This window comes from Puma concolor, chromosome A2 (assembly GCF_028749965.1).
Source record: "Puma concolor isolate L17-30 chromosome A2, mPumCon1.1.hap2, whole genome shotgun sequence".
Taxonomy (NCBI): domain Eukaryota; kingdom Metazoa; phylum Chordata; class Mammalia; order Carnivora; family Felidae; genus Puma; species Puma concolor.
Window position 1 is genome coordinate 152,762,695 of NC_141668.1, and position 23,731 is coordinate 152,786,425.

Consider the following 23,731-nt stretch of genomic DNA (forward strand, 5'->3'; position numbering starts at 1 on the left):
CATAGAAGAGTTTTTTTTTTTTTTTTTTTTTTTTTAAAGTTTATTTATTTATTTTCAGAGAGAGAGTGAGCAGGGGAGGGGTAGAGAGAAAGGGAGAGAATCTCCTAGCATACAGCCAGATGTAGGGCTTGATCTCAAGAACTATGAGATCGTTACCTGAACTGAAATCAAGAGACAGAGGTTTAATCGACTGAGCCACCCAGGCGTCCCAGTGATAATTCTTACTATGCCAACTCATTGTGGTCATCGTACCTGTGATGCACTGAGCACCCAGCAGGTCCCCAGAAAAAGAACTGTCACACTGCCCCTATCCCAAAAATAGGGAAGTCAGAAGAGGACTTAATGAGGTGCTATTTCCACTAAATAGATACAGAAAGTAACTTTAAAAACCTGACAGTACTTACACAAGTTACAGTTCAAAGGTCACAGCAACGCCTCCACTCACACTGACAGCAGGCCATGTCCCAGGGCTCATGGTAGTACTTGCTGCCATTTAAATGTCACCTCAAATGGGCTGCACCAAGGCACACTCTCTCTCCTACCATAAGCCCCACCCCCACCCATCTATGGGAGAAAAATGTAACAACCAAAAAAATCACATTGAAAAAAAGTTTATTTAAAAAAGTTCTAGCAGCAAGAACAGTAACAAAACAAAAGGAGACGGACAAACAAAACAAGAAGGAGGTTGTGTCCTATGGGACTTGCCTCTCCTCCATTCTTTAATCTAGTTCTTTATACCGAGCAAACATGACTCTTCGCACAGCGTCTCGGTAAGTCTCGTTGGACTGTCTCTTGCTGGTTCTTCCTGGAGCCCCTACACTGGGCCCCCTCATCCGGCCTTCAGTCTGTAACACAAAGACAAACAATGAAGTGAGCTCTATGAATTAATTAGCCTCAGGGCTGGCCTTTGATCACAAGCATTTCTGGACCAGTAAAGAACAGGATATAGGAGAATTTTTTAGAATGTTTAATTAATAAAAAAAAAAAACACCCAAGATGAATAAGGAGGGCAGTGGAGCTATGGCCTCAGGATACAGGATTCAATACCAGACATAGGGGAAACCAGTCTCCTATCTCCTATAGCTGGTGTTTCAGAGGGGAACCAAACCAACACAAAATGGGCAATGTTCCCTCCTATCACCTTTTCTCTCTTCTCTTTCTGAAATGTGAGGGGCAAAGCCCTTCATGGGAACAGAACTAACTTCATGCTCCTTAAATTGTAGCCATTTTAACTCCTCTGATGACAATGCCTCTCAGAGATGCTTCTGTACTTTTTATTATGGGTTCCCTGGTTCTTTTCACCACACGATCTGTCAGTCTCAAACTGCCTGATTCCCATACTTTCCATCTTACTCCATGTAAGAGTAAGATGAGCCCCATTCCCACTCCCAACCAAACTACAAAGGGCCCAGAATGCCTAGTTAGAATCCAGTAATCAAGACTGATGGGCTCCTTCAGCTCTTGTGTCCTTCACCAGCAGTGGAGAAAGCCTAGCTAAAAGGCAAAGACAGCTCCAAGCCAAAGTGAGAGAAAGTATATTCCAGGTTCACGCCACCCCCAACAAGATGGAAACCATTTCACCTCCTCTGCTGAAGCCAATCCAGGATGGCCATATCCAAGGCCTGCCCCCTTCCTCCAGCCAGTGGTCTGTTGGACACAGCCTCCTTTGTTGCTACTGTCAATACCTTCTTTACCAACAGGTTTACGATCACTGTAAAAGCAGCAGAAATACTTAGACACCAACACTTTCAAAGTGACCATTTGTGAGCCTAATAGAAACCTCTGTCCTCTTGATTCAGATTTGCTTCCTCTTAAGTATTTTAAACAATATTTTTGTGTCTATTGTCTATGCAACAGGGTTTGTCCTGGGGATGTACAGAGATGACCAAGACCTGACCCTGTTCATGGGGAAGGATATAAGGAGGATAATATGTCCACAGATGCTTATAACACATTGAAGAGCTCAGCCATGGATGTGGCACCAGGAGATATCTCCTATGGAAACAGCAGAGAAAACACAAACTCTGAAGGTGTATCACCAAAAATGATGAATTTCAACAAGAAGGCACATCTGAACGGACCAAAAGCATGAGAGGAAAGGAGGCCACAAGTAAGAAGTGAAAGAATACAATTTGTCCAGGAGAGGAGAAGTAGCCTTGAACGTCATGCTCAATCATGACTCTGGACTGCATCCTTCAGGTAAAAACAAAAAACAAAACAAAACAAAACAAAACAACACAACACCTGAACTCTAGGCCTCCCTCTAAGCAAGGTATACCTTCACAAAAAAAGTGTGTTTTAGAGATTTCTGTTCATAAAGATGGTTTTGGTGGCAGGGTAGAGAGTACACTGAGGATTGAAGAACAGAGATTTAGAGTAAGGAGTCTAGTTTGGAGGTGAGCTAGAAAGGGGGACAAAGCTTAATTAGGGATGTGGCCAGTAACAACACAGGGGATAAAGGAGTAAGACTGGGTCAGACCAGGTAGACCAGGATGCAGTGACGTTACTACTCCGAAAAAGGAACACAGCAGGTTTAGCAGGGCTGGAGTATGATATATGATACAATACTGAGTAATTGTTTAATGTGAAGACCCTAAGAGGTCTCTAAAAGAACCCAGGAGGTAAATACAAAGGGTAATTTTGCACCCAGAAACCTGAACGGCCTTGGGATGGAGTCACAGGACCTGTTAGCCTGTTAGTGATGGCTGAGGTTTTGGGTACCTCAGACAGTCCAGGTCAAGAGGGTGGAGCAGCAAGAATAAAAGTATTGAGGGCAGAGTCCTGGAGAAGATCTGGAATTTCCCAGAAAACCAAGAGAAGCAGGGGAGAAGACTAAGAAGGAAGAGAACCTGTAGAATGTGGTATGATTGGTGCCAGAATACAAAAGGGTGTCCTCCTGCACCCAGCCCAACTAACTCAGAGCTAAGGTGCTCTTCCTTCTCCTAATGGACCCCTTTACCATTGCCTTAGTCCAGTATATTTCAAATTGTGGAGAATGACCTAATAGGGGGTTACATTGATTAAGTGGTCCTTCCTTAGCATTTCCTAAGAACGCAAACAGAAAAAACTAGAATAAAAATATCAGAGTTTTATTACATACAGTAAAGAAATATTTTTTTATTAAAGTTTATTTAAAATTTATTTTGAGAGAGAGAGAGAGAGAGAGAGAGAGAGAGAGAGAGAGAGAGAGAGAGAGAGGGTCGGTCAGGGAGGGAGGGAAAAAGAGAATCCCAAGCAGGCTCCACAGTATCACCATGGAGCCTGACACGGGGGCTCGAATTCATGAACCATGAGACCATGACCTGAGCCAAAATCAAGAGTAGGCCACTTGACTGAGCCACCCAGGTGCCCCTAGGAAGTATTTTCCATGAAGATTTCTTTTTCAGGTACTTACACACACATGATTATTGGGCCATGATTAAATAAATCTCTTACTGTGGGTGGTCAGCAAATAAGTGGAATGCCAGAGCCCCAGACCACATCAACTCTTCTCTGGGGCCTTTCTCCATCAGTGATCTTCCCCATTCCCATGTTCATAACCTACCCTGGCTATTAGCTCTTTCACCTACCAACACATATACCTGTTCAAGTCTCACCAGAACAATGCCTTGCTTAAAATCATTTCATAACCTCCCACAGCCCTAAGGCAAAGTCTTAGCATGGTGTTCAAGGAGTATGAACTTCATGAACTGGCCTCTGTCTACTGAGCCAGCCTCATCTCCTGTCACTCAGCCATATAGCCCCAGTGTCCAGTTCCATCAAGCTTTCTTTTTTTTTTTTTTAATTTTTAAAATGTTTATTTACTTTTGAGAGGTGGAGAGACAGAGCAGGAGTGGAGGTGGGGAGCAGAGAGAGAGGGAGATAAAGAATCCGAAGAGGCTCCAGGCTCTGAGCTGTCAGCACAGAGCCCGATGCATGGCTCGAACCCACAAACTGCGAGATCATGACCTGAGCTGAAGTTGGCCACTTAACCAACTAAGGCACCCAGGCGTCCCTCCATCAAGCTACTTTCATCCACAGTGTATGCAGTTTTCTCCAACTGAAATGCCCGTTCCTTCTCCACTGGATTTCTATGTCTGCCGTACAAGACACAGCATCACCTAAACCTTCCTTGTCCTATGTTCAGTTGGTCAAGGATAATATATGTCTTGTCCACCTGAATATTCCTGGCGCTTAGTGCAGTACCTGTACACAATGGGTTATCAACAAATTCTACATAACTCTGGGCTCACGACTCAGGACTATCTGACTAGAAACAAGCACATGAATCTAGAGATCATGTACATCTATCAGCAGCCGACTATCCATTCAGTGCCTATGTGTGAGAATGGAGGTTCCCTAGAGAAAAAGCCCGAGACAGTGACGTTCTTATCAGGTCCATAGGAGGCATAGCATTACTGATGAGAGAAAGAGTTACCAGCCATGGCCACTCCAGCCCTGGCTTCAAGCAGCTAAGCAGCCAGGCATCTTCCATGCAAACATACATATTTCCCGAGTAAAGCCAGGTGGTCAGAGGCTGGAGTGAACCTTATGCTCAAGGAGTTCAGACAGAACCTGCTCCCACTAACCTCAGTTACCCCTAAAAGAAAAAGAGCAGCACAGCTGGAGAAAGATGGTTTCACCATTAGGCCTTGTGGCCTAGGCTGAGTGAAAAGTTCCCGGCTTACCTGTCAGTTTCCCTGGAGTATTTAATTCGCTTCCTTTCTGGAGAGTCAAAAGATTGGAGCTTTTCCCTGCGATCATTTCCTCTTTCTTTAAACCTTCCCTGTTGGTCAGCAGAATAAAAGATCTGAGATTTCCATCTAAGGGGGTTGGGTAGTGGGGAAGCTTCACTTTACTCCTGATATTCCTTCTTTTTTTTTTTTTTTTTTTTTAATTTTTTAAAAAATGTTTATTTATTTTTGAGACAGAGAGAGACAGAGCATGAACGGGGGAGGGTCAGAGAGAGGGAGACACAGAATCTGAAACAGGATCCAGGCTCTGAGCTGTCAGCACAGAGCCCGCCGTGGGGCTCGAACCCACGGACCGTGAGATGATGACCTGAGCCGAAGTCGGTCGCTTAACCGACTGAGCCACCCAGGCGCCTCTCCTGATATTCCTTCTAATGTGAAGGGAGTTCAACTGGTAACTCCTGGAATCTCTTGCTACTTTAAATACTCTTCTTGAGAAGCAGTGGCTCCTCCAACTGGTAAATTTGAGAAGAATGAGCTACTGTGCTTGACTCACAGCTGTGTTTTCCTCTTCTGAGGAGGAGGTGCTCTCCAGTAGAACTCCAAAGGAGGATTCCTAATGGTCACATAAGACCTGGCCCGGTCAGTGAAGCCTGCGGCTGTGTAGGTGAGTCTGCCTAATTATGTGATCTAGGCAGCAAGTCCATTTAGCTCTAAACTAAACTACTTCCTCCAACCTAGCCTCTAATAGTAAAAGATGTCATTTCAGCAGCCCTATCCAACACTCCTTCATTGATTTTAAAAGCTGTGCAGGGGGGCGCCTGGGTGGCTTGGTCGGTTAAGCGTCCGACTTCGGCTCAGGTCATGATCTCACGGTCCGTGAGTTCGAGCCCCGCGTCGGGCTCTGCGCTGACAGCTCAGAGCCTGGAGCCTGTTTCAGATTCTGTGTCTCCCTCTCTCTCTGCCCCTCCCGTGTTCATGCTCTGTCTCTCTCTGTCTCAAAAATAAATAAACGTTAAAATAAAAAAAAAATACTTAAAAAAAAAAAAAGCTGTGCAGGAAAGAAATGCTATTTATTTGACCTATCTGGAGACCCTAAACTAACACCACTTTTAAAAAATAGATTAAGATAGAATTTATAAACAATGAACTGCACCCATTTTAATGTAGTTTGAGGAGGTTTTTTTTTTTTTTAGTATTTATTTTTGAGGGGGGGGAGAGAGAGACAGAGAGAGAGAGAGAGAGAGAGAGAGAGAGAGAGAGAGAGACAGAGCGTGAGTGGGGGAGGGGCAGAGAGAGAGGGAGACAGAATCTGAAACAGGCTCCAGGCTCAGAGCTGTTAGCACAGAGCCTGATGCGGGGCTCAAGCCCACAGATCACGAGATCATGACCTGAGCCAAAACGAAGAGTCGACATTCAAGCGACTGAGCCACTCCCAGTTTGAGGAGTTCTGATAAATGTATATACCATCTTTTAGGGCCTCTTCATTCTGTGTCTTCAGCACAGCCTACAAATTCCACACCAGAAAGTATAAAGGGTTGGGGTCAAGGGAGTAACAGGTCACCAAAGCTTACCTCCTGTTCCCTCCTTTCTAGATAGGCTAGTTCCTGCTCAGACTGTTTTATCTTCCGATGGATTTCCAGGTTTTGCTGAGAAGAGAAAAAGTTCTAGGAGTACAGGTCTAGAAAAAGTGGCCCTAGAAAGTGTTTCTAGGCCTTTCCCAATAGCTGCTTTAGGACTGTGGCTCCTTTCACTGACCAACTCTCCTGAATGATCAGTCTACCCTGCAAGCAACAATTCTTAGCTAGACTGGCTTTAGGCTCACCAATGAGACCCCAAGTTCAACTGCTGGCTTGTCACACAGATTAGTTATGTGGTGTGGCACGAGAGACCTTACTCTACTACTCTCCAAAACCTAGAAAACACAAATCTGGGTTATATGGTAAAAATTATGACAGAGGGGAATCTGAGCACACCAGTAAAGAAAATGAAATGCCAACAAATGCTCTAATACCACCTGCCCCCCACCACCATTCTCAGGCACTATTCACTTTTTCAAACCCTCAGAGAAATATGAAAAGGAGAACCCAAGCTCCTAAAAGAACAAACAGACTGCTCTGAGAGTCCTGTATTCCTTGAGGGTCCCCCACGTCTTAAGCATGGCTCTACTACACAATATCCTTGGGCACATATAAGAAACTTGAGGTGTCCAGAGCATCTCTTGTATGGACAGGGGATTCTTTGCACTGGATCACTGCAAGGAAAGGAAAAAGTACTACAGTCCACTTTCCACGGTCCCAGAGTCAGTTCACCAGACTTCTGGCTCCTCTTTCCTGACATTAGACATTTAATATCATTTTCATTAGACAGCTTAAATTTATTTTTATTTTTTAAAAAATTATTTATCCTTTTATTTTTTTAAAAAATTATGCCCAATATGGCTTGGACTCACGACCCCAAGATCAAAAGTCACATGCTCTACCCAACTGAGCCAGCCAAGAACCCCCAGAGAGCTGGAATTTAAATGTGTCAGTCTCATGACTCAGAATTCTAGAAGGGCAAAGGGACTTGGGAAGTAATCTGTTGCAGGGAGTGTCAGGAGCCTCTCACCCCCATAGAAACTCTGCAGAGCCTCCACTGAGGCAGCTGGGAGAAGAGGTGTGCCTATTACCAAAAGCAAAGTTTCTCAGCTTTTAGCTACATAAGACTTTGGGTTTTATACTAAGGGAAAGTTGAAATCCAATCTCCTCACTGACTCTAGCAAATCTGCTAGAGAAGGAGTGTGAAATAAATCACCCTATACTGAAAACACGGATCTGTCTATGGGCTTTCTTTGTCCAGAATTTGGCTCCTTGGTCAGTACATCTAAATGGGAAGACTGCAGGGGAGGGCCAGTGTATGTCAGTTTAGCACCCCAACAACAGATGTCGTGCCATGATTTATAGGTGTTTTACCACATGAAGAGGTGGCAGAATGTGACCCACCTTTGGGGAAAATTGCACAGTATCAGAGCTAGACAGAACCAGGTGAAGGCACCAAGTATCACAGAAGAGAAGGGGCTTATCTGAGGTCCAATTGTTAGCTTAATGGAAGAGCTAAGATGAGAAACTCAGCCAGTTAGTTTCCTACTCCACGACCCCCTCTCCTCCTGTCTTCAGTGCAGCCTCCGTGTTTGGTGTCCCAGTCCCAGCCATGCTGCTTGCCTTGGGTCTACAAAGTGAGGTTTTGGAAGGTGAGCACAGCCTTAATGCAGAGCAACTCGTAACAAAAGGTGGAGGAACAATTCATTTTGAAATTGGGCTCTGATGCTCATTGATAGTAAGAGTCCAAAGTCTGAAAGGTCAGAGTCCCTTCCCCATACCTTGTGCAGGTCTGAGAGCTGCTGGTGTTTGATCAGAACTTCTTTGTTGGGAAACTGCCTTCTGCAGAGCAGACAAGCCAGTTTATTCCAGTCAGTGAGTTTATCTTCTTCGTTCTCCTTCTTGGTCAGTTCCTCCCTTTGTGGGGGCTGTGCTGTGCGGGGCTGTGGAGGAGGGGTCTGTTCCTCCTCTTCTTCCTCCTCGTAGTCACTGTCTCCTCCATATTCACCCAGGAGGCCAATGAGTGGGTTTATCACCTTAGGCTGGAAAGAGAAGGCCAGAGATTAAGACTAACTTCAATCTATATTGTGGGGCCTGTTTTCTGAATATTCCAATATGGGTATATCTCATTTCTTCTTTTAGTTTGAATAATAAACAGTGGGCTCAAAATAGGCCCACTGACCGCACTGCTCCTTCCCAGATGGAAGGCAACATGGTTTAAGCTTGATTTTTCTCCTTGATCACTGAGATAAAACCAGAAAGGTTCCGTTAGAGGTGACTCTAGCAACAAACAGTGAAAAGAAAGAAGGGAAAGGGGAACTGACATAAACATGGAAGTTACGAGTTACAAAGAGGAAGAGATAGCAACAACCCCCAAGTCACTGTAACCCATGCAGAAAAGGAAAGATAAACTTTATTAAGGCTATAGTAAGGCTATAGCAAAAGGGATTTAGGAGGAGGATTAAAAAAGCACATGGGGGCGCCTGGGTGGCGCAGTCGGTTAAGCGTCCGACTTTGGCCAGGTCACAATCTCGCGGTCCGTGAGGTCGAGCCCCGCGTCGGGCTCTGGGCTGATGGCTCGGAGCCTGGAGCCTGTTTCCTATTCTGTGTCTCCCTCTCTCTCTGCCCCTCCCCCGTTCATGCTCTGTCTCTCTCTGTCCCCAAAATAAATAAACGTTGAAAAAAAAAAAAAAAGCAAATGAAGGATAAGCTCTCAGGTAGACAGCTCCTGAGTGACGCAAAGGCAAAGGCAAAGGCATGGATAGGACTGATGCTACAATGAACTGTACTAGTAATACGGTGCAGGCAAAGAATATTTACCAGTAGTTTATAGGAACTATGAAATAATGACGCATGGTCAGTGGCCTATGATCAATCAAAATAAAAATAAAGCATGGCCACTATTGTTATATATTTACATTTAACCAGAATCATCTGCAATTGGAGGAGACCATCACTTTAATGCATCTAAAAAAAATGGGTACCAAGTTTAGAACTGTTCACTTTGGCCAGGCAGGCAAACTGTCAAAATGACCATGCATGCATTCCCCACCTGCGATTCTTATGCAGCACCAAAAAGGCAGGGAAAAATGGAGCCAGGGAAATGGGTTTCCTGGGTCATTTAGAAAAGAATTAACAAGACCAAGATTATAACTTAAAAAGGGCCAGGTCCTCCCTTGGTCTGGTGGGAATGGCACAGGGTACAAAGAAAGAGGACAGATAACTGCCTCTGATTCTCCAGTTATATCCCTATTAGCAGATAGGAACATTTATCTCATGTTCATATTCAAGAAAAGTCCTTGTTTGTGAGACAGAGAGAACAAAAGGACCAACACCAAAGTGAGGCATCAGCCTCTGAACTTCCTTTCTCATATGGAACCAGCCCCAGCCTCTCAGCCCAGGGCCTTGGCTTAGTCTTACTGGTGGAGGACTCTCTTCTTTCTTCACAGTGGGAGGCAGGGGCTTCTTAAAGACGTCCTCTGGGGGGGCTGTCCCCTCACTGGCATTTTCCTGAAACTGACCAAACCCATGATGATTCTTATGATACTCATAAAAGCTGGTTAACAGTTAACCCTGTTGAAATTAGTCAGATTTTCCAAACCTCCTAATTTGTGAAGTATCTGTAATGTTGCTATAATGCTTTCAAAATAAAAAAGCCTTTAAAAACATAACATTCAGTGCATATGGAGTGGTCACTATATGTCAGGAACCAGATGAGGCATTTTTATGCACTGTCATCCTTAGTCTTTACTACAACCCTCCAGGATAGGCATTAATATCCTCATTTTACAAATGATTGGGAATACTGTTAGAATAAGTGGCAAAGCAGAAGTCTAGGTTCTCAGAAACACACACATACTTTCTCTCTCTGCCTGTATCTCTAGATAAACAACGAGCAGTATTAGAAGGGGGAAAAAAAGGCAAGTTATGAATTGAACCACAAGCAAATTCATCATTTTCACTAATGCTTAACTGGTGCCAGGGCAAATCAATAGAATTCTTTTGAAACTAATCTGGCTCTATGTCAGGAGACACAAAAATGTTCAACATCTTCCATTTTGAAAATTTATCCTAAGGAAGTAATTTAGAAGGAGAAATAAAATACTAACTAAATGATGCATATTACAACAGAATAAGACTAAAAAGAAGAGACAAATTATGCAGGAACGATGAAGAAAATGATGGTACAGTTTTACTGTGAGTTTTTTTACCATACAGGCATTAACATAATAAAGAGTATTATAGAACCAGGGAAAAGCTACTTACGATCAAATATAAACTGAGCAGAGAACACAAACTGGTAGCCTTACCACAATTACACCTACAGAAACATCAAGCACTGGAGAGGGGGAACAGGAGAGTGAAACTGTGCGGAGCCCAGGTGTTAGGATTTGAACTCAGCCACTTTGTTCTACCAGCCATGATTTTTATGATTGTGAAAGAGTTACCCACTGCTTATAAAAAGACAAGTGGATTACTGGCATTTTTTTGGTCACTTGTCTCTTCAACCCCAGATTTCCTCTAGGACTCCTTTATTTGAATCTGTAATTATCTGGTAAAGAGCAGATTCAAAAGCCCTCTTACCCTTGTCACTCCTCGGTCTTTTTTCTCCTTGCCATCTCTTTTAGACGCCTCCTTCTTGCTACTTGACTTTCCTTGAATGGTGGATTTCTTTTCCTTGATCTCCTCTTCTTCAGGTGACCCAGGGTCCTGGGGCACATAGACTTCTTGCTGCGATACGGTTACAAACTGTTAAGTCTGCAGAATGTCTCACTTTCTCAGTTAATTCTAGGTCTAAGGAGCAAGTTTCCTTCTAGGGGAAAGAATGGCTCTCTTCCTCACAAGCCTAAGAAGAGACCACATCAAACAATCTAGAAACTCTCTCCAGGGGCCAGGAAACATCCAGACCACTCACTGTCCATTTTTCCAAGAGCAGCACTGTTCTTACCTATAATGCCACAAAGCATTGCTTTTCCATATAGGCAACAGTTAACAGAAAGGTCACCATCTTTAAATCCTGAATGAACACAACTCAATAAACACAACATGATATAACATGTGGACTCTAAAAGACACCCGACTAGACATGAGGTACAGACAATGGAATGTCTTGAGCAGCTGCCAGGAATGGAGAAATAGTGAAACTTCTATAAATTTCAACATTGTCACTTTTCATGTAATGAGCAACCAGAAAATCAGGGAATAAAATCTTCACAGTAACAAATTACAGGTACTTTTCTCCAAAGAATCAGTGACCAAGGAAACCAACCAAAAACTCACCTGAGTGTTGGGGTCATAATAAGTGCCTGCCAAAGGGTCATAATAGTAGCCAGTAGCAGAATCATATATGTAGCAGTCAGATGATGCTAGTGGGAACAAAACCAAGCCAATGTTAGTTAGTCTTTGCCCAGTGAAGCCCTTGCTGGGAACTTACCAAGAACAACCCAAGAATGGGGTTGGCCAACCCAAACAGGTGCAGAACCCATAGATGGTGCTCTCTCTGAAGGAGCACCCCAGTCAACAGTATCTCTTGCTAACTTTGTGACTACAAAGATTTCAGTTAATGAGTAGTCAAGCCAAAAAGACCAAAAGAAATAAAACAAGTCACTTACACTGTTGTCCTTGTCGATTTGTATCTGAAGACCAGTCTGAATTTCTGCCTCCTCCTCTCCTATCTCGGAAATACTTTTTACCCTATCACAGAAAGGCAAGTTAAAATTATGGAACTTCTGATAGCTCTCAGAGTACTCCCCAACTGCTGACACCTACCTGATAGTAGTGCATGTGGTCAGAATGGTCCCCAGAATCATTTCTGTAACAAATAATGCAACAGGTCTTGAGTCTGCTACCAAAAAAATCCCTGAGGACTGCCTACAGATTTGCCAAGAAACGTTCTTTCCCCCATTTTGCAGGGAAAGCTACCAACCCAGACAGCAAGCAGGCCTGGCAGTATGGAGGCTCCTACAAAGCCACTGCTGAAGCAAAAGAGCAAAGGAAGTGAGGGTGCTAGAGCAAGATCTGCTCCATCCCTGTAAGCCTGCCTCTCCAACGCAGCCACTTCCCAGTTACCGCTCCTGGGGCAAGATAAATATAGGAGTAAAGAGGAATTACGTTTCCTAGTACTGTGGGAGTATATGAACAGGGCCAGGGAAGTGGGGCGTCAGGACATCATTTTCTTAGGATTCCAAGGGGCAAGGATAAATCAAGATTTTTCTGCACATCCAAGACAGTATCATCATTTGAGACCCAAAGATACCAGGAAGTGAAGAGGAAAGGGACTAAAGTATCTAGTAGTGCTATTTAAGGGGGAGAAAAAAAAAATCTAGAGTCAGAATAAGGCAAGCTTCAGAAAAAGAAAACACGCATACGTATCTGAAGCAACCCATATCAGAAGATACTATGTCTTACTATCTCTGCCTTTTATCAGTTTCCTCCCAAAAACCTGAGTAGGGGAATCACAAAGGAGGCCCACTCCTCTGCCTTACCTTCGTTTTCCAGTGGCTAAGTTTACAGCTACCATCTTCCCATCGATACTAAATGGCGGATCAAGGTTCTGTAAGATCTTCACTACACGAAGAGCTTCCTGGGGAACCAAAGATACATTTCAGCACAGGGAGAGAGAAAAGGCCATGTCCTTTGAAAGAGAACTGAACATGGATTTTCCTTCTCAAAAGAAAAATGTACTGAACATTATGTTCTGGTCATAACTGTAATAGTAAGAGCACACTGGCAAAAACAGGCAAGTCTTGATGAAGTGTTGATCAGAATAGTGGTCACAGTAGACACCAGTTTCTCTGGTATTGATGTCAGAAATTCAAATTCAAATTCTCTTCTGCAATTGTCATTGCATCAGATCCAGTTTACAAAGTCCCTTATGATTTCTGAGCATGAAATCTAAGAAATACCAATGATTTTCATTACTACCTTCACAATATTAGATAGAAAGCCCAACAACTAAAAATTCAAGCCACAAGAATCTATTAAAGCAACATTTTGAGGAAAAGAGCGAACTGTCCTATTACCATCAAATATAAGACCATCTATGGCTAAGCAAAACAAATTTCAGAAACAAGAAAATTCACTAAATCTTGAAAGGTTCAGCACATAGGTAACAAAAGAACGTAGTTACTTGTGAGGAATCAATCTATCTATCTATCTATCTATCTATCTATCCATCCATCCATCCATCCAGAGTGCGCCAGTGGGCGCACGTGAACAGGGAAGGGGCAGAGAGCGAGAGACAGACTCCCAAGCAGGCTTTGTGCTGATGCAGGGCTTGAACTTACGATCTGGGAGATCATGACCTGAGCCAAAATCAAGAGTCAGACACTTAACTGACTGAGCCACCCAGGCACCCCAGTTCTCATGTTATTTTAATTGGACATTGTAAATGCCATAAAACAAAACCAGATTTGGAAAAACACTCAAGAATTCTAACTTTAAAAGGATAGTCCCTTCATCTGAGTGAGCATTAAACCCAAAGGAAAGAACAAGGGGGGTTGTGATGCCAGATAGCACATGAGTATTCCAACGATAAGGAAGCCCCTCAAATATCCTTAAGGATTCTATAGCTAGCTGTCCCTTGGCTATTCCAAAGCAGAGGAAACTTACCGCATGGGAGTCAAGGTCAATAAAGCCGTAAGTGTGGCCCATGGGGCCGGTTCTGTTCTTGATGATACGGACATTGGCAGTAGTAAGGCGGACGTAGGGCTCTAGCACTTCCACTATGACCTCAGGTGGAGTAGACCGATAGATGCGTTTTAGCATGATTGCTGAACGAACCATGCACAAATGGGAAAGGAGCAAAGAAAGAGAAAGGTTAATTTTCAAAGCCCTCAGAGCCTGATTGTCTTTTTAAAAAAATGTTTGTTTCATTTCATTTTTTGAGAGAGAGAGAGCATGAGCAGAAGAGGGACAGAGAGAGAGAGAGAGACACCCACACACACAGAATCCGAAGCAGGTTCCAGGTTCTGAGCTGTCAGCACAGAGCCCGATGCGGGGCTCAAACCCATGAACTTGATCACGACTGAGCCGAAGTTGGACACTTAACTGATTGAGCCATCCAGGTGCCCCTAAAAATGTTTGTTTTTGAGAGACAGAGCGCGCATGTGCACCCATGCACACACACGTGAGCAGGGGAGGGGCAGAGAGAAAGGGGGACAAAGGATCTGAAGTGGGCTCTGTCCTGACAGCAGAAAGCCAGATGCGAGGCTCTGACTCCTGAACTGTGAGATCACGACCTGAGCTGAGGTCGAAAGCTTTAATTGACTGAGCCACCCAGGTGCCCTTGATTGTTCTTTTTATACTACAGATGCCATTCTGCTCTAGCAAGGTTGATTCTATAAAACAACGTTGGTCATATACTTCAAACGTTTCTTCACCAATACTCAGAAATTTGAATAGCAACTTGCTATTTGGAGGATATAGATTCCTTTGACTGGTATGGCAAGGCCTGCAGAAAGCAAGAGCCTCCACCATAAGGTGAGCAGTTTTAATAGGGTGTGGGAAAGAGCTGGTCCCCAACCACAAAACAGACCATCTAAATTCCAACTGAGGTAGTCAAAATCTAGTACACCCCCTGACAAACCACTTACTTTTGCTCTCCCCATCCTGGCGTGTCTCCCCAGACCATGGCTCCTTCTCTCGGTCTCTTCGGAAGGTAAGCCCTTCCCTTCGAGAAGGAGGCAGGTATCTTTCTGCTTCTCTCTTTTGATGTCCCAAGCGTGGTTCTTGTCCTTCTTCCCGCTTTTTAGGTTCAGATTCTTTATCACCTGACCTTGGAGACTGGTTGGGTTGTTTTTCTGATGCTGCTGGTATGGATGTTTTCTGAGGCTGAGGATAGGTTACTAATTCTTGCTTGGCCTCTGTCACTAGAGGAACAGAAACAGAAAGAGAATCTCCAGCAGGTTTCATCCAAAAAACACTACTGCTGTGATTCCTCCTTACCTGCCACCAAATACTCATATTGGAATGCTTTTAACAGTCTTAGAAATACCTGTAAAAAAGCCCTCTAACAGATTTTAAACAAGGCTAATGAGTCCGCATATGTTATACTTCAAAGAAACCACTCAATTATTGAAAAAATTTCATCTTATGAGTTCTCTATTACTTTCCAAACATTTAAATATAAGAAATCCTTCATGAGACTCCAGGCCTGAATACTAAAACCAATGATAAGAATACATTTGGCAACAAAATTACCAAAGATATGATTATTGCCAGAAGTTTGGTAGAAACATATTTTCCAAATGTTTATGTCTAGGAGCCTTGCTTCTTCCAGTGTTATGATACTATGAAAGCTGCTTCCAATTCACCAAGACCATGGGTGGGCCCCCTCTTCTCTAGGAAGTTAACAGACCTACCTGAATATGGCTCATTCACATGCAAATAATTATAATGAGCAAATGTCCTTCAAAATGTAACTGATTCACTTCAAATCTCTTTCTATAGCAGGACAATTAGTCCAATTAACTAGGAGCATAGTTTTGTAATTAATTCAGTCTTGGAGGGTTCACAGAAAGTCATGTGGCTCAAAAAAAGACATTCTATAGGAGCAATATAGACTGCTTAATAGCAGTGACAGGCAATTAGCGAATACCTGCTTTACATGTTTCCAGGTTAAAGTCGTCTCAGCCCTCTTGGTGGTATGGTACCCAAGGATTTTTATAAACCATCCTTTCATTTGTTAGAATATATGGAGAAAGAAATCTTTCTTGAGGGAAAAAACACAATTTTGCCTAATCTGAAGTAATACAAGTTTAAAAATCTCATTTACTCACCTTCTCAGAGGTTGGTTTGGTCTCTACAGCATGTAGGGCCTTCCTTAAAAGATTTTCAGAACAGCTGATTCACAGTCCTCACTAGGGAGCAAACTCTCCACTACAGCTCAAAATCCCAGCTAAGAAACTCTTTGAGGCATTTAAGTTCTAAACTTGGAACCAACAGGTCCTTCAGAAGGCTACCTGGATCCATACACTGAACTGTATTTTATGGTCACGCCCTAGCTCTCCTGAAGGGGTAATATCAGAAAAAGGCACATAACAGTCACCACTCTAGGACTGTTGTTACAGATGCCCTTGACAGACTCCTGGAGGTTGTCTAACTAAAGGTTCTCTGCAGAGATTTACTTTAAAGTTCAGGGACTGAGAAGCTATTAGGTTTATCCTTCTATAAAAACAACATATACTCTCAATCCTATTTTCTCTTGTTCATATTTTTACTGTTATCTTAACAAATATTTTTCTGTTGAAGATTCTGAAATGTTTAGGTAGAGTGTAAATAAGAACAGCATTTCGATAAAAATGATTCGCAGTAACTTCAAAGCAGTGGGGGTAAGGGTCACATGGACTAAAGCTGCGTGGACTCTTTCTCAACTTAACATCCTTAACTGTACTCTAAACAGCACTACTACTGACCTCTAATCAGCTGCTCACTTAGCCCCCTCAGTGTGAGGATCCTGCAAACCCAGCTCTTTCCCCTGGCGGAACTCTGACATCCAGTACCATTCAGAAACAGGTCACATGAGGGCAGAGATCACAATGCACTTTGAAGAGCTTTACAGATCAACTTGTATTTAGGGATGACCACTCTTTAAAGTCAAAGAGAACATGAAGTTTGTTTTGCTCAGTACACAAAACAGAAGCCACCACCACCACCTCTGCCACCACTCACCTTCCCTTGGGCACTTGCAGAGTGAACATGAAGATCGGTACCCAGCTACGCTGGCCTTACACTGCATGGGAAAGGGAAAGACTTTAAATTTGACCCAAGGCATTTTTAAAAATCTTATGTATATTGAACACAACAGTACCTGCCAAACGTGAAAGAAATAAACCATATCCCAGGTCACCATAAAGCCTAACAAATCTGACGTCCCCCCCATTCACCAGAGCAGGCAGACAGAATCTGGTGAGCTGCTGTTTGAGAGCTGCGTTCCAACAGGGCACCTAGCTCTGGAGCAGCCCCAAATGCTTTTGCCCAGAACAAAGACTTCTATAGGAAATAAATTTAACTAAGAAAATTGGACTGTTAGGGACGCTTGGGTGGCTCAGTCGGTTAAGCATCCGACTCTTGGTTTCGGCTCAGGTCCTGATCTCACACAGTTCATGAGTTCGAGCACCGCATCAGGCTCTGTGCTGACAGCATGGAACCTGCTTGGGATTTCTCTATCCCTCTCTGTCTCTGCCCATCCTCAGCTTCCTCTCTGTCAAAAAACTAAATAAACATTAAGACAATTTTTAAAAATTAAAAAAAAAAAAACAAAAGAAAAGAAAACTGGTTGTCAAATGGTTTATAGGATACTACTGCCTCAAACCCATTGCCATTCACAGTCTGCATCCAACATTTCATTCTGAACTGCTTATGACAGCCCCAACCAGGCTTGGCTGGAACTGAGAATTCATTTATCAATTCCCCTTAGTCAAACACTGATTTTAAAAAAGGGCAACAAAACAGAAGGAACGTACTGAAGCAATGTGAATGTAGTTCTTCTTGTCTGAACCTATGAATAAAAAGTTAAGCACATCGCCCAACCCCAAAGACCCTGAACTTTTGCCAATGAGCTTCTAAGTAGTATGAGGACAGAGAGTTGACTGGCAGGAAACCAAAGAGCAGGAACCATGAAGAAAATGCTGCTATTTGAGCAGGGCCTTGTAGGGCAAGTAAGGAATGCCAGATGGAGGAGAGAACAATAATCACAGAAGCAGAAACTAGTGAGTAAACAGCACACACCAGGTACCAGGCCTGTTTCAAACATCGTCACTTAAATGATTTGGACAACTATTATCTCCTCATTTTGTAGAAGATGAAACAGGCTTGGAGAGGGTAAGTAACTCGAGTAAAGTCATTATAATTGATTACTTTGTTGTTCCCGTCTCTGTGTCAGAGCCCCTGTCTACTGTCAAGTGACTGTGGTACCTCTCTGCAACATGACTGCCCTCCCCTCTCTATTGTCACCTTTGGCCAACAGTGTGAGTGGGCCTGGCAGAAGCTCTGAGAGTCATCGCTTTGTGAGAACGAGCCTCTCATTCTCTCCCTCAGCCACGGGGAGAGCAATACCACATTGGGACTGTTCCATCCACCTGCATCCCAGAAAGAGAGGCTGTGGAGAACTGAAATAATGACCCATAGCTCCAAACATGTAATTCAAAGTAAGAATATGTGGGGCGCCTGGGTGGCTCAGTCAGTTAAGCGTCTGACTTCAGCTCTGATCATGATCTCGCAGTTGATGAGTTCGAGCCCCACATTGGGCTCTGTGCTGACAGCTCAGAGCCTGGAGCCTGTTTCAGATTCTGTGTCTCTGTCTCTACCTCTCTCCTGTTCACGCTCGGTCTCTCTCAAAAATAAAACAAACATTAAAAAAATTTAAAAAAGAATATGTATATCAATTTAAGTCACTAGGATTTGGAGGCTGCTTGTTATTACAGAAGAGATGTCAGTGGTAGGTCAGAAGCCTAACCTCCCACCCACCCCCCCAGTCACCTTGGTTTTTTTAAGTACCATAACCTTCACCTGTTTCACATGTCCCATAATTTCCAGTATATGTGGGAGTGCAACCATCACTACAGTCTAACTTTAGAATGTCTTCATTGGCCCCATTCTCACCAGTCCCATGGAATAGTACAATATAATGTCTTTTGTGTCTGGCATAGTGTTTCCAAAGTTCATCCATGTTGTAACATGTTTCAGTACTTCATTCAATTGCCAAATAGCATTCCACTATATGGCTGTACCACATGTTGTCTGTCTATCCATTCATCAGTTATGGACATTCAGTTGTTTCCACTCCTGGGCCATTATAAATCATACTGCTATAAATATTGTTTTTATTTAAAAAAAAAAAAATTTTTTTTAACGTTTTATTTTTGAGACAGAGAGAGACAGAGCATGAACGGGGGAGGGGCAGAGAGAGAGGGAGACACAGAATCGGAAGCAGGCTCCAGGCTCTGAGCCATCAGCCCAGAGCCCGACACGGGGCTCGAACTCACGGACCACGAGATCGTGACCTGAAGTCGGACGCTTAACCGACTGAGCCACCCAGGCGCCCCTAAATATTGTTTTTAAAGTTGGTGCACTCCACATAAGGACAAAGGTCACATATGCAGGGTTGATCCCTCAACCCTTCCAAAACAGCGCAGAAATTACAAAGTACTCCTGAAACAGCTAAGAAAGTGGCTTGTCATCTTAGGGGACAATGTAACCAAGCCACTCTGCTCTTTCAAGCAATAGTTTTGGCAACAGCTATATAATTTTGACATCAGATATCAACATCTGTTTTCTGCTAGTTAACAGAAAATAGAGTTCAAAATTGCCCCTTTAATGCTAGCTTCCTCCAACTCTGATTATAAAAGAAATAATACTTGTGCATTATAGCTGATTAAGAAAGTATAAAAGAGGGAGGAATCACCCGTAATCTCAAAATGTAGAGGTAATCACTATTAAAATGTTAAATGTTATCAATATCCTAATGCTTTTTTTTTTTTTTTTTGCAAAAATGGAAAAGTTTTTCTTTAAATTTATGTGGAATTACAAAAGATCCTGAATAGCCAAAACAATTTTACTTAATTTTTTTAATGTTTATTTATTTGAGACAGAGAGAGGGAGAGAGAGTGAGAAAAATCATGAGTGGGAGAGGGGCAGAGAGAGGAGATAGAGAATTCCAGCAGGTGCCGCACTGTCAGCGCAGAGCCCGACACAGGGCTCAAATTCACAAACTGTGAGATCATGACCTGAGCTGAAATTAAGAGTTGGCTGCTTGGGGCGCCTGGGTGGCGCAGTCGGTTGAGCGTCCGACTTCAGCCAGGTCACGATCTCGCGGTCCGTGAGTTCGAGCCCCGCGTCGGGCTCTGGGCTGATGGCTCAGAGCCTGGAGCCTGTTTCCGATTCTGTGTCTCCCTCTCTCTCTGCCCCTCCCCCGGTTCATGCTCTGTCTCTCTCTGTCCCAAAAAATAAATAAACGTTGGAAAAAAAAAAAAAAAAAGAGTTGGCTGCTTAACTGAGCCACCCAGGTGCCCCTAGCCAAAACAATTTTAAGAAAGAACAAAGATCGGGTGCCTGGGTGGCTCAACTGGTTAAGCGTCCAGCTTTGGCCCAGGTCATGATCTCATGGCTCATGAGTTCAAGTGCTACATCGGGCTCTCTGTCAGAGTAGGGTCTGCTTCAGATCCTCTGTCCACCCCGCCTGCTCCGCCCCTTCCCTGCTCATGTGCTTTCTCTAACTCTAAAAAAAAAAAGAAAAAAAGGAACAAAGCTGAAGGACATACTTATCAATTCCAAAATTTACTACAGAGCTAAAATAATCAAAACAGCATGGTACTAGCATAAGGAAAAAAATATAGATCAAAAGAATAAAATTGAGTGTCGATAGAAATCAACCTATAGACCCCTGTCGACTGATTTCCAACAAGAGTGCAAGACCACTCAATAGGAAAAGAATTGTGATTAAATAAATGCTGCTGGGACGACTGGATACCCACATGCCAAAGAATGAAGCTGCACAGCATGAACAAAAATTAACTCAAAACAGATGAAACATCTAAATATAAAAGCCAAAACTATAAAATTCTCAGAAGAAAACAGGGGTAAATCTTCATCACCTTGGATTTGACAATGGTTTCATGATACCAAAAGACAAACAACAAAAGAAAAAACAGCTGAACTAGACTTTATCACAATTTTTATGCAAAAAACACTATAAGAAAGGGAAAGACAGGGGCATCTGGGTGGCTCAGTCAGTTGAGCATCCAACTCTTGACTTCAGCTTCCCAGGACACCCATGATCAAGCCACGCATCAGGCTCTGTGCTGAGTGTGGAGCCTGCTTAAGATTCTCTCTCTCCCTCTGTCCCTCTCCCTTGCTCCTGCTTGTCTGCACTCTCTCTCATGAATAAATAAAAAAAATAATAAATAAATAATAAAAAAAAAATAGAAAGTCAAAGACAACACACAGGATGGGAGAACATATTTGCAAATCACATATCTGATAAGGGTTTTATATCCAAAATATATAAATAACTTTCACAACTTAATAACAAAAAGACAACTCATTAAAAATGGGCAAAGGACTTGAATAAACATTTCTCCAAAGAAGATATATAAGTGGCAATAAGCACATAAAAAAGATGCTCAACATCATTAGTCACAGGGAAACGCAAGTTAAAATCATGAGATATTATTTCACACCAACCAGGATGGCTGTTTATCAAATAAGGGTTGGGGTGCCTGGCAGGCTCAGTTGGTAGAGTGTCTGACTCTTGATCTTGGGGTTGTGATTTAGAGCCCCACTTTGGGTGTAGAAATTACTTAAAAATAATCTTTTTTAAAAAGGGGATTAAAAATTACAAATGTTGGCAAGAACTGTGCAGAAATTGGAACTCTCATTTATTGAGGGTGGGCATGTAAAATGGTGCAGATGCCGTCTATAGAAAACAGTTTGTTGATTCCTCAAAGAGTTAAAACATAAAAGTAACATATGACCTGACAATTCCTGGGTATATACCCAAATAACTGAAAATGTGTGTTCAAGCAAAAACCTGCACATGAATGAATATTCACAGCAGTCTTATTCACAATAGACAAGATGTGGAAACAACCCAAATGTCCATAAACTGATGAATGGATAAACAAAATGTGGTATAGCCAGATAATAATTATTCGGCCTAGAAATGAATGAGGTACTGATCCACAGCATGGATAAACCTTGACAACATGCTGAGTTTGAAGGCAGACACAAAAGACCACATATTATATGATTCCACTTAGATGAAATATCTGGAATAGGCAAATCCACAGAGCTAGAAAGTAGATTAGTGGTTTCCTAGGAAGTGAGGAAAAAGAGAATGAGGAGTGACTGCTAATAGATACAGGGTTTCTTTCTGAGGTTATGGAAAAAGTTCTAGAACTAGATAGTGTTGACGGTTGTACAACATTGTGAATGTACTTAATGCCACTGAATTATATGTTTTAAAATGGTTAAAATGATAAATTTAATGTGTATTTTATCACAATTTTTGAAAAAGTTAAATGTTTTCATAAAATGACACCATAAAGTAGTATATCATGAAATATGATACTTTGGTCGATGACAACCACAGCTATTCAAATTATATTTCACTGAGATTAACAAAATGTCAAACTAAAGTTTTTACTGAATTTTACCAAGTTCTATAATGAACTTTTTAATGAATCCTGGTTCAGGAACTTTGTAACTTTTTAAAAAAGTTTATTCATTTTGAGAAAGAGAGAGAGAAAGAGAGAGTGCACATGCACATGAGAGCAGGAGAGAGAGAGAATCCCAAGCCGGCTCTGCACTGTTAGCACAGAGCCCGATGTAGGGCTCCAACTCACAAACCGTGAGATTGTGATCTGAGCCAAAATCAAGAGTTGGCTGCTTAACTGACTGAGGCACCCAGACACCCTGAAACTTTGTAAATTTTTCACAATTATTTTTGAAACTAAGCAGCAATGAAAAATGACAAATTTTATTTTCATGCTCATTTACAATCTGGCTAGACTTCTAAGAAGAGTATGGCCTAAAATCTTTAAATATGCCTTTCAAGAAGAATATTAGAGTTTAACAGAGGTATGATGCCACAGTACCTAAAGTTCCATATCCTTGGAAACCTTTTAATATCCAAAAAATATATAACTCCCACAGAACCAGCCTTTCAAAACACTAATTCCCCTGTAACCACCCCCAGGAAGGGTAACCAAGGAGAGGTTGAAAGTCAAGGCACTGCTTTCAGTTCATCATCAATAGAAAAGCATGGCATATGTCCCTTGAGAAGGTGCCTCCAACAGGCCAATAGACCCAGAACCCTCTATGGCCACAGACAGCAGCCTGGGAAGCAGGAATGGTGGCTGACCTTGCTCTGACCCTCAGTTCATCTGAACTAAGGCAGAAGAGCTCAGTGCTCAGCAATGCATACTACCAGATAGCACTCCTGGAGACACGGAGGAGCTATGATGCTGGATCTTTACTTCTAAGGAACAGAGTTCCAGGCACTTACCCGTTTGCAGTACCAAAAGTCCGGGCCTGATATATACTCAAGGATGACCTCTTTGTCATGGATCATTAGAGTTCCCTGTGAAGACAAAGACAGAAGCCATCAACGTCAACCCTCAGAGAAACAGAGAGACAGGAAGGCACAGACCGCCTTTCCAGTCCCCAAGCTGAAACATTTTACAAAGAGTGGCCTATTCATCAACAAAAGGAAATGGCTGTTTTAAGCCACAGACTTGGGGCAGTGTGGCAGAGCAAGCTTAAGCTTAAGCTTAAGGAAAGGGCGTGGCAGAAGGTGATATCAGTCTTCGGCCTTGGCTCCTGTGGGTCAGGGTGCTGTCCTTGGGCAGGATAGGCCCAGTCTACTTCTCCAGAGGTCATGTAGTGCACTTTCACATGAATCCCAGCAAGTCTCCCCCACCTGGCTTGGCGCTAGCACACTATCAAGAAGCAAACTCTTCCTTCTGCAGCACAGAGGCACAG

The 23,731-nt window shown here is 42.8% G+C and overlaps 1 protein-coding gene across 10 annotated transcripts in view; it reads right to left on the reverse strand.

Moving 5' to 3' along the window:
- Positions 1–595: 595 nt before the first annotated feature.
- Positions 596–23,731, reverse strand: part of RBM6 (RNA binding motif protein 6) — a 105,565-nt gene continuing 82,429 nt past the window's right edge. For all 10 annotated transcript variants that reach the window (XM_025916076.2, XM_086698170.1, XM_086698172.1 and 7 more), the window contains 15 exons: positions 23,256–23,330; positions 16,922–16,982; positions 14,845–15,120; positions 13,862–14,022; positions 12,736–12,833; positions 12,020–12,062; positions 11,863–11,944; positions 11,531–11,616; positions 10,835–10,981; positions 9,671–9,766; positions 8,032–8,292; positions 6,245–6,319; positions 4,668–4,765; positions 1,582–1,711; positions 596–845 (listed from right to left, as the gene is read on the reverse strand). In XM_025916076.2, coding sequence (XP_025771861.1) covers positions 720–845; positions 1,582–1,711; positions 4,668–4,765; positions 6,245–6,319; positions 8,032–8,292; positions 9,671–9,766; positions 10,835–10,981; positions 11,531–11,616; positions 11,863–11,944; positions 12,020–12,062; positions 12,736–12,833; positions 13,862–14,022; positions 14,845–15,120; positions 16,922–16,982; positions 23,256–23,330 — 1,815 coding nt within the window. In that variant the 3' untranslated portion in view covers positions 596–719. The remainder of the gene's footprint in view (positions 846–1,581; positions 1,712–4,667; positions 4,766–6,244; positions 6,320–8,031; positions 8,293–9,670; positions 9,767–10,834; positions 10,982–11,530; positions 11,617–11,862; positions 11,945–12,019; positions 12,063–12,735; positions 12,834–13,861; positions 14,023–14,844; positions 15,121–16,921; positions 16,983–23,255; positions 23,331–23,731) is intronic.